This window comes from Oreochromis niloticus, linkage group LG3 (assembly GCF_001858045.2).
Source record: "Oreochromis niloticus isolate F11D_XX linkage group LG3, O_niloticus_UMD_NMBU, whole genome shotgun sequence".
Classification (NCBI taxonomy): domain Eukaryota; kingdom Metazoa; phylum Chordata; class Actinopteri; order Cichliformes; family Cichlidae; genus Oreochromis; species Oreochromis niloticus.
This window is the reverse complement of record NC_031967.2, coordinates 56,695,970-56,710,745: the sequence shown is the minus strand read 5'-3', so window position 1 is coordinate 56,710,745 and position 14,776 is coordinate 56,695,970. Positions and strand designations below refer to the sequence as shown.

The 14,776-nt window shown below is 40.2% G+C and overlaps 1 protein-coding gene across 1 annotated transcript; it reads left to right on the top strand.

Annotated features, from left to right (window-relative positions):
• The first annotated feature begins 7,894 nt into the window (after positions 1 to 7,894).
• On the top strand, positions 7,895 to 12,839 carry LOC109196842 (cell surface A33 antigen-like). The gene is made up of 3 exons (XM_025903829.1): positions 7,895 to 8,470; positions 10,983 to 11,318; positions 11,557 to 12,839. Exons 1-3 carry the CDS (start codon positions 8,401 to 8,403, stop codon positions 11,703 to 11,705), a joined length of 555 nt encoding a protein of 184 aa, XP_025759614.1. The 5' UTR covers positions 7,895 to 8,400; the 3' UTR covers positions 11,706 to 12,839.
• The last annotated feature ends 1,937 nt before the right edge of the window (positions 12,840 to 14,776 follow it).

Genomic DNA, 14,776 nt, shown 5'->3' with positions numbered 1-14,776 from the left:
GAGCAGCTAAGAGTCAGTTATCTGCTCAGTCACTAGCCCTGCTATCTGCGCATCCATCATCACTACAACCACCATCCCAACCACCACTACACATTGTATGTTCGTCCCTGGTACACTCATTTCAGTTATTGACTCAGTCCTTAGTTCAGTTCTTTCATGGACGTTTTGAGTTTGGTTTTGTTTCTGTTTCCTGAGCCTCAGGCTGTTCTGGGCCCTTTGGTTTGAACTCTTATTTCCTGTTTGTTTTGGACCCTGGCTCCTTGTTTTGTGTTTGTTTCGGTGAGGTGTTAATCGCTTCTCCTTACCCCATGTATACTACAACAATGCATGATACATGATTAGGACAAAACTCTGGCTGATCTCCCAAAATGGTCGCATGACCGAAAAACCACCTCAAAAAGGACCAAAAATCGCACAGTGTAAGCCCAGCTTAACAGTAAATACTAAATATTGAATGTTACTGATCAGCACGTGAGGTGTTGTTCCTGTAAACACGCGTGTGTACACCTGTGTTAATGTTCAAAAACTCTCAGTAGTCAGTTCAAAAAGTTTATCCATGTAACAATCTACTAGAGGGTGTGGGGAGCCATAGCCCTGCCCCCGAGAGCATGAAGCAGGCATGAAGGAGACCCAGGTCCTGGAAATCTAGAGGACCCCAAAATGCTAAAGCCCAAGCAGGACCACCGGAGAGACAACCGCGCCACCCTCCTGGAAAGTGCTGAGGAGAGCCCCAGACGGGCCCCCCCGCAGCCACAGTGCAGAAGTCACACAGGGCTGCAGTGACAAGCCTGCAGGTCTTGCCGGCAGCCAACTGTGCCAGAGCGGACCCCACCACCCCAAGGGGTCCCACCCATGCCCCGGTCACCAGGTCCCACCAAGCAGCCACTGGGAGTGAGATGGGTACACACTTGAGCACCCAGCGCCGAACACCGAAAACCACCAACGCACCGATGGGTGAGGGCAGTAGCCACTGGCAGGGAGTGTGGTGGGGGGACAGAGGCCTCGATACCTGGGGGGTCCTGAGATGTTCCCAAAGAGGTAGAGACTCGACCAGACACATAGAAAACCTGTCGCACCCAAATACAAGCATACATTCCCAATCTCGTGGACACACCAATACTCAGCACTCGCCCAACGTGGGGACAAACAGAAATGAACACTGTACACCCATTCACACTCCCCAAACATACTCTATAGCCCCAGGTCCAGGTATCACCACCCCCACAGGGGTAATCAGCTCCCAGACGCAGGAGATGTTACCCTTTTACCTGGGGTGGAGACAAGCAGACCGCCCAGCAGCCACCGGGAAGCCCAGCGTCCTAACAATAACCACAACCAGACAACTCCTCCCAACCCCCTGCCCCGACGGTTCACACAGAACAGAGGTGTGAAGACTCCATACCTCACTCCGTCCGCTCATATGTCGTGTTGCTGTTTTTAAAACACAGGAGGGGAGGGGCATGGTGCTTCCTGTTAGAAAGCAGAAGTGTCAGCACGGCCCCTCCTAAGAACCCTCAATGTCTACATGCATTTAAAATTGAGAGGTGGGCACCGGCACCAGAGGTGAGGTTGGATATACAGACTGTACTCTGGATGCTCTAAGGCCCTACATGTTTGTGTTATGAGAGTACTCACAAACATACACACACACACACACACACACACACACACACACACACACATACACACACACACACACACACACACACACACACTGGGGGCCATTGTGAGTTCATGGGAGATGTTAAACAGATAGACTCCTTCAGCTTTAGATGAGGGCTAAGCATAAAACAAGTGACATGGGCAATGCGGAATGTTTTTGTTTGTGTGTGTATGAAAGATGTGAGGGTGGTGCCCACCATCAGAGATCACCATCATCCTGCTGTTTTGGCTGGGATGTTTCTCTCAGCTTTGGACTCACTCCACAGTAGTAGAGACAAAAGTTCACTTGTTGACAGATGGATCTGAGTTTTGATATGTTCCTCAAATGAAAAAGCAGGTTCTTACAATATGATTTCTTATAATAAAATGTATACTATTTTTATTTATTATTTTCTGTTGCTGGTCTCCACCTGGTCAGAAAGTCTTTTTGTCATTTGTTTGATTCACATATGATGGTTTCTGAATGCAGAGGAACATCTGTAATCACAGCTGCACAAAAGAAAAGAAAAGAAAAAACATACTGAGCAACATTTAGTTCTGACCCTCACTGCTGTTCCAAGTTAACCAGGATACTGACAGATACACAAACATGCCTCCAGCATCTACACTGTGATGAATAGTCTAGCACAGGTTTAAGATTTGTCTTGTAAATCAGGTTAACAAGGATAAACTGGTGCATTCACTTGTTGATAGCTGCTTGGTACTGAGGTCTTATTACTTTTAGATTTTTATCTTGTTATATTTTATCTTTTGGATTTTAGTTTTGTAAGATTTTTTTTAACTTTCTACTTGTGTGGAATCAATTTTAAGGATTTTTAGGTCAGTGGAAAAACAACAGGGTACATGGACCTTACAAAGTGTTTTATGTTTCATTGATCATTTTAGTTGTTCCATCCTGTCAGGAGAGTGAACTAAAACAAAACTGCACTAAAACAATTAAAACTTGTTAGGAATAATGTAACTTGCACTTATTTTCAGTTGTTTGAACTATTTGTAGTGACAGAGAACATCAGTCTGATCACAGGAACCTGCTCTTTGTCCGTGACCCTGATGGACTCAGACACAGAAACTGCAACATTTAAGATGTTTTTGCTGCACTGAGATTGGAATCAAATCACTTCATCAGACAGTTCATGAACAAAGACAACAGATACAAAAAAGAAACTAAAATGTACTGAGCAACACGTACTGGCACTCTGAGCCAGTTTCTCCAGAAAACTGACAGAGACACAAACACGCCTCTTTACAGCCACAAAGCTGCAAGTTCTGCTGAACACCTCCACACAACTTTAAAGAGAGAACTGATGATTATTATTATGCAGCATTATTGCAAACTCAGGGTAATTTCCATCGAAATCCACACTATGATGAAACTACAATATCCTGTGTTAGATTTGTATTGTTGATTGTCATTTATGCTTAGAAATATTTACTCATATACGCTTAGAAGTATATAATCATTTGTAGATTGAAAGAATGTCTCATCCTAGGAGGTCTGTAACAACTCTGTGTAGCATGAAGAGGGGAGTGCGTTCACTCCTCTTCAGAGTGTTCTGGCATAGATCACACACCTCCTAGGAGAGGTCGTATCTTCTCTTGCTGATATATGGTATAACAAACACACGTATATCTGTTTGAGTCTAAGAGCCTTTTGTTCAGATGTACCGCTAGACTCCTGGCACCAGCTTTGGGGAGTCTTCCTGGGGTTACATCTTGACCCCATACACACAGAGATACACACACACACACACACACACACACACACTCTCAGGGTATTCTTTGTTCACATGCATACCTATATAAGATGTCATATGTTAATGAACCTATGCATATTCATGTAACCACAATAAAAGAGCAGTGTTACGGGGGAGCAGACGAGAGCAACTGGGGTCAAGCGAAGGAACGGCGCCTGCCCAGTTCTCTCCCGTGCACGTGAAACATTAAGAATGTTGCCTACTCGTGTCTTGCTTGCTGTGTAATCACATTGCCTTCAACGTTCCAGCGAATAGGTTCAAGCTACAAACCTATCATCCTGTTTCTTTCTTCTTTTTATTTTTTAATTTTCCATCCAGCCGAGAGACTTTGAGGTTTTTATTTTTTAGAACTTAATGACTGCATTTCTTTTAAAGTCAGTGGTAGGTTGAATGAGATCATTAGTATATTAAACCTTTACTGCTGAGTGTCTGTGAGCACTAACAATAATAATAATCATCATTAATATGTGCTGACAGCAGCTGCTGGACTCTGTGTGGTTGTTGTTTCCACTTCTTTTGCCTTTCATCAAACTAAGATCAGTGAAAGAGATATTTGTTTTTCAAACACACAAGCTTACAGCCAATAAGAAGACGAAGACTGTGGTTTCTATGGTGACACTGTTGTCACAGATTTGTCTTGTAAAACAGGTTAACAAGGAAATACAGGTGCATTTCCTCGTTGGTGGCTGCTTGATTCAGAGGTCTCTTTACTTTTAGATTTTTAACTTGTTAAATTTTATAAATTTTGTTTTTATTTTTTTCAACCTTTTAGTTTTCTTTACCTTTTGCTTGTGGAGAATCATTTTTAAAGAAGTTCCTTTTGACCTAATAATGAACAACAGGGCACATGGACCAAACACTTAAAAAAAAAAAAATCTTTCAGTGGATCATTTTTCCATCCTGATGATCAGAAGCGTGTTTGAGGGTTTCAGAGATTTATAACAACAGTAAGTGTTTGAAATGATGTCTTTAAGTCTTTAAGGTAATCTGACAGGTTGACTAAAGTCTGTGAGCTTTAGTGGATTGAAGGATTGTTAATGTTAATGTATGTAGTGAAGTGTTTTGTACTGTTAAGGAAAATATATTCTTTTATTGGTGTCTAAACTGTTAATAGTAATTTGATCAAGTTCCTCAAAATTTCACAGACTGTGTGGTGTAGGAATTTCATTTCATATTTACCCATCTCAGTGAAATAGTTTCTCTATCTTTTATCTTTGAATGTGAGGTATTTGTTTTTCACGTCTGGACTTGCAGCATCTCAAACAGTTGACGAGCAAAGTTGCCGTGAGCGTGATGATGCAGGTGTCTTATATGAAACAGCTGACAGGGAAATACAGGTTTAGTTTGTGGGTGTTTGATTTTATGAATTGATTTTTTTCATTTGTCAAATATTTACAACTGTGTAACTTCTTGGGTTTTTATAACAAACCTTCCTTTTGGCTTGCTGAGAAACTGACAGGGTATACTTACCTCACAGTATTTTTTTTTAATCTGTCACCGGATATTTTGCCTCAGACAGTCAATAATATTATAGTTCAGATCATGCATCAGTACATTTATGTATGTATATATATATATATATATATATGTATGTATGTATAGTCACATTTGCACATTTGTGATTTTCCAATCTGCACGTGAGTGAACAACATTTTCAGCTCAGGCTACAAATCAGCAATCTGCTCTGTTAGTATTTAGGAAAAGATACAGTAACTGCAAAAATTTATTGTGTGAATAAGAAGGGAAAATTAAATGCATTTGACTCTAAATCACTGTTTAAGCCTGTCCCTGTCAGACAGCAGAGAAATACTGAGTCGCCATGATGGTTTTGTGGTTGGAAGCTGTGCAGCAGATTGCAGCACTTCCTGGATACAAAACAGAACCAGCTTCCTCAGTCATGTCTCTTCAGTGTTTCCCACAATCCTTTCTCAGAGATGTTCCAGAGTTGAGGCTAAATGACTCTGAAGTCTTCAAGACATCAACAACATTCATCAGCTATATTTTTTATAATCAGTCTCTTCTTTAAGTGGTAAGTGATAAATGGCCTGTATTTAGCGCATTACTCAGTCCCTAAGGACCCCAAAGCACTTTACACTACATTCAGTCATCCACACATTCACACACACATTCACACACTGGTGATGGGAAGCTACATTGTAGTCACAGCTGCCCTGAGGCGCACTGACAGAGGCGAGGCTGCCGGACACTGGCGCCATCGGCCCTCTGACCACCACCAACTCAAAAACAGAGTTAAAGTAACAGAGTCTCCCTCTTTTGCTGTTATGCAATGTTAGTCTCAACCCATACTCTTTATAACACATGTCCACTTAGATTAATATCATACAACTGCAGTCAAAGCTTCTTCCTCTACGACAGCAGAATTCCTCCTCCTCTTTCCTCCACCCACAGACAAAGCTGTTGATGAAACCTCTCTGTTCAGTACAGACTACAGTCATGCCACGAACTCTCCATTTGTCATGGATGGATTCTCTTGATGTCCTCTTGTTTTTGTTTGGGATTTGTGACGTTACATGTGAGTGAAACTGAGCATCTAATGCATTTTATGTTTGTTTGTGTAAGTGCAGCTTGCTTCATCTATGGCAGTGGTTCTCAAACTTTTCACAATGAGTGCCACCTCATAAAATATATGGCTCTTGAAGTACCACCCTAATTTATATTTTACAATATGATTCTTCTTTTTTATTATTTAAATCTGTTTAACTTTTTCCTTATCTTTAGCAAATCTTCAGTACGTTCTTCTCGACCTACTGAAAAAGCAGACTGGGACCTCACATTTTCATGGGACTTTTTTCCATCTGGATAATTAGAAGAGTGATGGTTTTAGAGATTCTTCAGAACAACAGTAAGTGTTTAAAATGATATTTTTGAGGCCTTTAGCTATTTTGACAGGTTGACTGAAGCCTGTGAGCTTCAGTGGATTCACATATTGTAGATGTTAATCCAGCTCACCCAGGGTTAAAGCTTCACTTTACTGGTTACAAATGAATGCCATGTGGAGGTATAAATTGTGAAATAGAGTGGAAAATAGAAGCGTTAGTGAAAAAAGTTAACTTTGTGTATTTTTGTTATGACCCCCTCTGATAGGCGACAGGAGGGGAGTAGCATACACAAGCCCCCACACGAAAACTGATTAAAATAAAAGGTTTTATTGCAAACTTTAAACAGAAAACCGACAGAAAACAGGGCTGTTCAACAGACCACTGGGCAACCCATTAATAGATAAAGAAAATAAGACAAGAGTAAAAGCTAAGGACTAACTAAGGCAAGCTAGCATTACAAAACTCTAATAAAACTAAGTTCAGCTGTATACCAGGTTTAACAAACAAAGTGCAACACTGTGAACAGGTTTAGCAAACAAAGTTCAAAAGAGAGGAAGACAAGGGAGACATTGCATGTTCACTTCTGAGCAGCAGTCCCCATAGTGTGAAGGCTCTTCAGCCTTTGATACCCACAGCAGTACAATACAATCAGCCAGTCATTCCCTCTTGGAGTGTCATGGGATCCCCAGGCAGCCAATCGTCTGCGTGGGCTGGCACACTTTAATCTGCATAACAGAAGGCTGGAACAGGTCTCCCAGTAACCAATCACCCACGAGTCCTAGTACACTTGAATTTGAATAAATGTAAAAAGGCATTCACACTTTGAAGGATCAGGGCCGTAACAATTTTACTTCACATATTTGTAATTTGTCAGTCAAATTTATGGCCTGATGGTGGAATTGAACTCAGGACCTTCTTGCTGTGTGGCAGTAGTGCTAACCACCGTGCTGCCATTTTTTAAACTATATTTTATTATTATATTTTTTTCATGTTTCAAATATCTACATATGTATTTTATTTTTTTTGTTTGTAACAAAACCTCAGTATTTTTTTTTGTTTTGACATACTCAAAAAACTGATTGAGTATACCAGCCTCACACTTTTATAACTGTCAGTGTATCATCAATCAATCTTTATTTATAAAGCACTTTTCATACAAAAAATGTAGCACAAAGTGCTTTACATGGTTAAAAGCAGCCCACCCCACCCTCCAACTCACTCCCCACACTGTCATTAACAAAAATGATCATGAATACACACAATCCCCCCCCCACACACACACACACACACACTTAAAGAGCAAAATTGGGCTGGGTACGCATGAGCCAAGTGAGGAAACACTGTCACAGACCGCAGCCTCCAGGCTGAGCACACAGCAGGAGGGAGGCAAACAAGCCCCCCAGCCAGGCTGAGAAGACCCACAGAGCCCCAGCAGCCACGGTTGATCACAGCCCTGGTGCAGAGAGATTTGCTCTCTGTGGCTCCAGCACAACCCTTTGACTGCCTCACCAAGAAAAATACAATGAAAGAATTATTTGTCCATATTTGCTAATACTTAAGGTCAATAATGATCACAATCAAACAAACAAATGTATATGCTCAACCAAATGGTTGAGCAGGCAGTCAAAGGGTTAAAGACAATCAAAGGTGGACAAAGTTCTCTGTGGTTTGATGGAGGCTACAGCTAAATGCTGCCTCCTCCATAGTACAATATACATTTTATACAGTGACGTCATGTTGAAGTCCTTTGGCTGATGATGGTCTTTAGTATGTAGCTGATGGTTGATGATGAGATGTTTGTGTTGTTCTGTGGAGATCGTTCAAGAACTGAACCTGTTAAACACTCAGACCTGCTTTAGATTTCACTGCTTTAGTTATGACGCACTTATTTATGGTCACCCTACAGCAGCGTAAACACACGTGACTCTAACGTTACTTCCTTCAGAGACGATGAATTGGACGTATTGAGTTTGAACGAGTGTCTAAAAAGTCAGATCTGTTCTCACAGTCAGAGACTTTCAGGATCATTTAAAGCTTAAATTTATTCTCATGTAGTCAGGATTTAAACTCAGGTTCAGTTATTTCAATAAAACCATCCTGAGACATTTAGAAGAATCGAAGCGTCGGAATTCAAGAAGACGGAAATGTCTGCTGTGACTGCGTCGCTCTGCTCGACTTTGCTGTTTGTCGGCCTCTTCGTGTTTGTCTCTGCAGGTGAGATTCACTCTGTGGGACAGAGAGGAAAAGCATCAGTCTGCTTTACATGTTAACAACATTTCCTGAAGATTTATTTTCATATTGATTCAGTTTTTCCGTGTTTGTGAAGGAGACACGAGGCTGGGTGGAGTCTGTGTGGATGTAACATGTCGGTGTGATCAGATCTCACAGACACAAAGCTTTTAGTTCAGTGTATACTAACAGCTGTAGCTCCATAAAGGCAGCATGCAGAGACTCACAGTGTCTTATAATGAGAGGCTGCTTTCTCTCACACATTATGTTCACTTATTGTCAGGATGTGTTTTTGTTTGTGGAACCTGCAGGAACTCAATTCAGTAGCTAAACTGAAAAACACAAGAAACCAAATGCCTGTGAGTTCAGACCACCCGTTAACATGTTTACACGTAACATCCCCTCATATTAATAATGAGGATTATGAAAAATAATCCATACAAAGTCATGGAAAAAACAGTGACACAGTTAACTGTATTATTGACGAATTTTAAAAAAACGCACAAAGCAATAACAACAACAAAAAAAATCTAAATGTCAACAAAAATAAACAACATGTTGCGTAAAACGTATCACGTAAATGGCTCTGATCAGATTCCACCCCATCTTGTTTCTGCACTTGGTACAGTGGTAGTTTCTGAGGCCCCTGCTTGGATCAACAGACCCTCAGCTCCACTGAAACACAGATCGATTTATTAATTAATGTTATGCAGTGATTATTGCATTTGTCATAAACTGTACTGTACTAACAACAGATCATGAATATGATCTGTAACACTAGCAGAGCTTTTTTTTAGTTTTTTGAAAGACCGAATCATATCAGAGAGGTTTGACTCCCTGGCCCAACTTTCAAACGTGCACCTTCAAGTAGATAACTTTCAAGATGCAGAAGAAATGATTTTGAACAATTTTGAAGACAATTAGTTTTGTTCAAATCAGTTTTATTTGTACATAGCGCCAAATCACAACAGCAGGCACCTCAAGGCATTATTAGAAAAACCCGATGAAACCATAAACGTAAAATATTTTATTACTCAGTATTGACCTAGGAAAATAACAGGGCCAGGTTTCTCTTTTGCAGTGTGTTGTTGGGATGATTGCCTCGATTCTGAAGAGGAGGCAGTGTTGCTCCATCAAGAACCTGTTGCTCTTTGTGCTAAAGGAGGCATTAAGCTCACCAAATGGATTAGCAACAGAAGATCGGTACTTGCTGCCATATCTCTGCAGCAACAATCAACCAACCAAGGAAGTTAAGGATTTTTGATTTGACTAGGGACTTGTCTTGCCAGTAGAGAGAGCACTAGGTGTGCAGTGGTGTATCCAGCTGGATACATTCAAGTTCAAGACAAACAAAGCCCTCACATAGAGAGGGATGTTGTCTGTTGTGTGGTTGATCTATAAACCTTTGGGGTTTTTTAGCATTGTGGTTATCTGCTAAGTTAATCCTTCAGAAACTATGCAGAAATCTTTAGGTGTGGGATTATGTGTTGCCAGTTACTGTAGTACAAGAATGGACGGTTTGGGTGAATGATCTTTGCGTTCTTGCAGATTTTAAAGTCGACCTCTGCTTTTAAATCTTCTAACTTCAGAGAGGTTGCTTCTGCTCAGTCGCAGATGCAAGTAAGAATGGTTTTGACACAGTCACTTACTTGTTGCTGCGCAGCACCCAAAATCAGGTCCATAGTGCATTTATTATGGGCAAAGCATGGGTGGCTCCACTGAAACAAACTTTGCATGGAAATGAAAACTGCATTGGTTGCGAGTAGAATGGATAAGATGTGGAGAAAAGAGCTGCAAATGCAGTTGCAGTAATCAGTTTTTGAACTGATAGCACCTCTGTATTGCAAAATATCACAAATGAAACCTCAAAGTTTTAAATATTTGTAGCGCACCGGATGGCAGCGATACTTAAAGTGTCCAAACCTTCTCAGTGGAAATATGTTAGTACATCATGTAATCCTGCTGATCTGGGTTCTAGGGGAGTCAAGGTACAATCTTTTCTGAAGGCTGATTCCTGGTTTAAAGGACCAAAGTGTCTTTCTGAACCAGAAATTAATTGTTCAGTGAAGCCTGACAGTGGAAAGGTCTCTTCAAATGATTCAGAGGTTAAAATGGCAATTTTAGTTAATGCTGTTGAGGCAAATGAATACATAGATGAGAATGAGAGGGTGAAGAAGAAGAGCAGCAATCTCTATGAGCTTTGAGGATTGTGTGTCACAAGTTGGAAGTATGCTCAGTAGAGCAGCTATACCTGAGGAGGCAAAGCATCCTGCTATTATATCTAGGGATCTTCAATTTTCTGACCCTTCGACATGTACATCAGAAAACAAGGCACGGTAGACGTAACCACGTGCTGTCTGAGTTGTGGCAAACGTATTGGATTCCAGGTGCAAGTACTGCTACAAGAAGGATTTCGGGCAAATGCATTGTCTGTTTGTCTGGTTGCTACAGAAGCTAACATTTGTACTTGGACTTTTACTCTCTCTTCCTCTTTCAGACCAGAAAAACATCACAGCTGAGTCTGGACAGAACATAATTCTCCCATGTCGAACTCCAAACAACAACACAATCGGATTTGTAAAGTGGAGCAAAACTGGCCTGAGAGAAGAATATGTCCTTTTGTACCGAGATGGACACTTTGATCCAGCCAACCAGCATCCATTTTTTAAGAACCGGGTGGATCTGGAGGACAGACAGATGAAGGATGGAGACGTGTCTCTGATTCTGAAGAATGTGACGACTGCTGATAATGGGACATACGAGTGTCGTGTCATCATGAGTGGAACAAAAAATGCCCCCAGCAACATCACACTGAGTGTTGTTGATCCTCCAGGTGAGTGAGTAGAGTTGAGTGTGTGTGTGATCAGAGGTGAAGCTGCTTCCTGGTTGTTGATGTTTGTTTGTAAATATGTTGTTGATGAGACTTTGTAGAAAGCAGCTGGTCTGAGTGATGTGATCAGAGTGCAGTAGATAATGTCTGACAGCAGTTTGAAGAGGAAATGGATTCTGTTCTGTTCTTCACTCATCACCTACCTGACAGCTGACACCTCACACCTGTTTCTCACCTGCAGGTCAGACAGGAGGACACACAGAGGATGGAGGGAAGGAGGATGGATCTGTTGGACTGAAAGTTGGTCTTCCAGTTGCTGTTTTTCTTCTTTTTGTTGTTGTTGTTGTTGGTTTTCTGATCTATAGAAAACATCAGAAAGGTGTTTTATAACTGAACTGTTAAAAACAAGGAAGAAGGCAGGAGGACACACAGAGGCTGTATCTGTTGGACTGATTGTCAGTCTGTCATTTTCTGCTGTTCTTGTTCTTGTTCTTGTTGCCGCTGTTGTCAGTTTTCTTTTCTATCAAAAACAAAGGAGTGTTTTATAGCTCAACTTTGAGAATCCTTCTGTTTTTTTCAATGTTTTCTTTGAAAATAAATAATTATCCTAACACAGAAACAGATGATGCTGAATTTTACTCTGTCAGATGACAAACATGTCTAGATTTCATTTTGATTTTGCATTTCTCTGATTATTATAAAACATCTTTAGACTATTATATCAACTTCAATTTGATATAATTATAATTACATTACAACATTAGAATCAGTGGCTCTATTTATTCAGCTTTCCAGGTTAGCCGCTCATCTCAGTGTAAAAGTTCAAAGCAAATTCTTTGAAAAGTTCTTTATATTTCTGCCTCACTTATATGATGAACATCCAGGAGTTCCTATTATCAAACAAAACACATCAAACAAAATTTAGAGATGGTTTTTTTTGGTGTTTCGCCACACAAATATTTCAGAATGAGCTCATTTCAAACAAAAGATCTCATGTTGTTCATACTTTGATTTTACTCATTATTCATGAGTTCAGTGTCTCGTATGTTGCAGTATCAGAATCATTTCAGGTTCAGCTGTTTGTAAGATCAAACGTTTTCTGTGAGATTTGAAACACAAATTAATCCTCATGTAGAGATCAGCTGTTACAGTATAATTACTGTCACACATACCGAACCGACTGACAACACAAACACTGTGTGTGATGAAGAAAAGATGAATTACTGTAGATTATAGACGATCAATAATCTGCCCGATAGTGTTCAGGACTCATCGGTCAGCTGCAGCTGAATAACTGTTATGATGGACAGTGTTATGAAACCAAAGTGAAGGTAATTATTTCCATGTAGCTGCAGAGTCAGAGGTTTCCTCTCTGATCTGTGAAGCTTTGAACTTTTCCTTCCATGAAGGAGACGCTTCAGTCTGTTACTGCAGTTTAAATATTTCAAGACCAGGTCACATATTATTAATTAATTTATTGTCTCTGTAACTTTGTTCATTGCTAATAAAGTTTTGCAAACAACAGTACTGAATGTTTTTCTTGAATTCAGTCTTCACTCGTTTGTTTTATGTGGCTTTAAAAGTTAAAAGATTTAAAGATTTGTGGTTCACTTTATTGAAAAGTGAAATTCTAATTCTGTGACCCCCCCCCCCCACACACACACACACACACAGAGTAGAGCAGAGTAGAGCACAGTAAAGACCGTAAGCAGAAAGTATTGCTAACTGTGTTTATTTATCTTCCCAGTACTCTGGGATAAAGGAGTTTTTATCCAGTTTAGCAGTTTAGTTTCAAGGTATTACAGCCTGAGGAGGAACACAGTTTGTTTCATCTCTATGCTGACTTATACACAAATAGGAAACCTACAGCCACATTTACACAAATAAAATACAGCCATTCCATTAACAAATGCATTTAATATTGTTATTATTACAAATTAATCATCATTGATGAGCTGCTTATATCCATGTTAGTCTTTACTTTAAAGTCCAACATCTCCCTCTAGTGGTCATATATATACAATGTTGGAGGATTAACGTTCTATCACAGATATGAGACATAATCAGATTATTTTAAAACGCTAATTTCCTAAACATGTTTCTGGTTCTTCACTCTCATGATTTCCTGGTCTTGTGTGTTTGTGTGGCAGCTTTAAGCCACAGTGTTTAGGGAAAAATACTGTGCTTATCCACCTTCAGGTTACTGATGTAGAATATTTGAATAATTTGATTTAGTTCACTTCTTTAGACAAAGACAAAAGTTAAATACCACCACAGTGTTTGAACCAATAGAAAAGCTGGTGCTCAGAGGAAGAGGGCGGGCTTTACTTGGTGTCAGTGACAGAAATGAAAAAAAAAAGCTCAAATGAGTGAGAAGGACGATGAAGGAAACATCTGTGCTGTGTCTGCTCTGTAAGTAGAATCTCTGTGTGTGAATGGTCGTCTGTCTCTGTGTTAGCGCTGCAAAAGACCTGCCCAGGGCCCTTTGGTAGCTCAGATAGGCTCCAGCCCATCCATGCCCACTCCCTCAGATGACTGAAACAGAATGGATGAATGAAAAATGTAACATGACAAAATCCTGGTGAAGTGATGTTAGTATTTTCCAAATGTCATGTATAATTATGAATTTAAGTGTTGCTTTTAGGATAAAGAGGAGCCTAAAGAGTCAAAACTTTGTGAATACTGGGGTTGTTGGTAACCCCCCCCCCCACAAAATAAGTTCCTTGGATGTGGTCAGAAATATTAAAAAACAGAAAATAAAAAAGATTTGTAATTTTAACAGTGCAGGTGTCACAGAGGTGCAGTGAGTGTTGACTGTATAGGTTTTCTCACAGAGTCTAACAACACATTGGGTTAACTGGTGATTCTAAACTGGCTGTACATGTGAATGTTAGCCTGTGATGGACAAAAGAGCTGTACTCTTCTCATAACAGACGGGAGCTGTTTTACCTCTCCTTGGACTCTTTGAAGGTGGATAAGCAACTATGACAATTGATTTGTAGTTTTGAGATCTGAGCAAATACAGTGGCTTGAACTTTTCCACATTTTGTCACATTACAGCCACAAACATGAATCAATTTTATTGGAATTCCACGTGAAAGACCAATACAAAGTGGTGTACACGTGAGAAGTGGAACAAAAATCATACATGATTCCAAACATTTTTTGCAAATAAATAACTGCAAAGTGGGCTGTGCGTAATTATTCAGCCCCCTTTGGTCTGAGTGCAGTCAGTTGCCCATAGACATTGCCTGATGAGTGCTAATGACTAAATAGAGTGCACCTGTGTGTAATCTAATGTCAGTACAAATACAGCTGCCCTGTGACGGCCTCAGAGGTTGTCTAAGAGAATATTGGGAGCAACAACACCATGAAGTCCAAAGAACACACCAGACAGGTCAGGGATAAAGTTATTGAGAAATTTAAAGCAGGCTTAGGCTACAAAAAGATTTCCCAAGCCT

What these genes read in the sequence shown, in the direction of transcription:
- LOC109196842 (XM_025903829.1), top strand. Translation starts at nt 8,401, where the DNA reads ATGTCTGCTGTGACTGCGTCGCTCTGCTCGACTTTGCTGTTTGTCGGC. An exon ending in CTTCGTGTTTGTCTCTGCAG is followed by an intron (nt 8,471 to 10,982) that starts GTGAGATTCACT and finishes TTCCTCTTTCAG; the next exon opens with ACCAGAAAAACATCACAGCT. An exon ending in GAGTGTTGTTGATCCTCCAG is followed by an intron (nt 11,319 to 11,556) that starts GTGAGTGAGTAG and finishes TCTCACCTGCAG; the next exon opens with GTCAGACAGGAGGACACACA.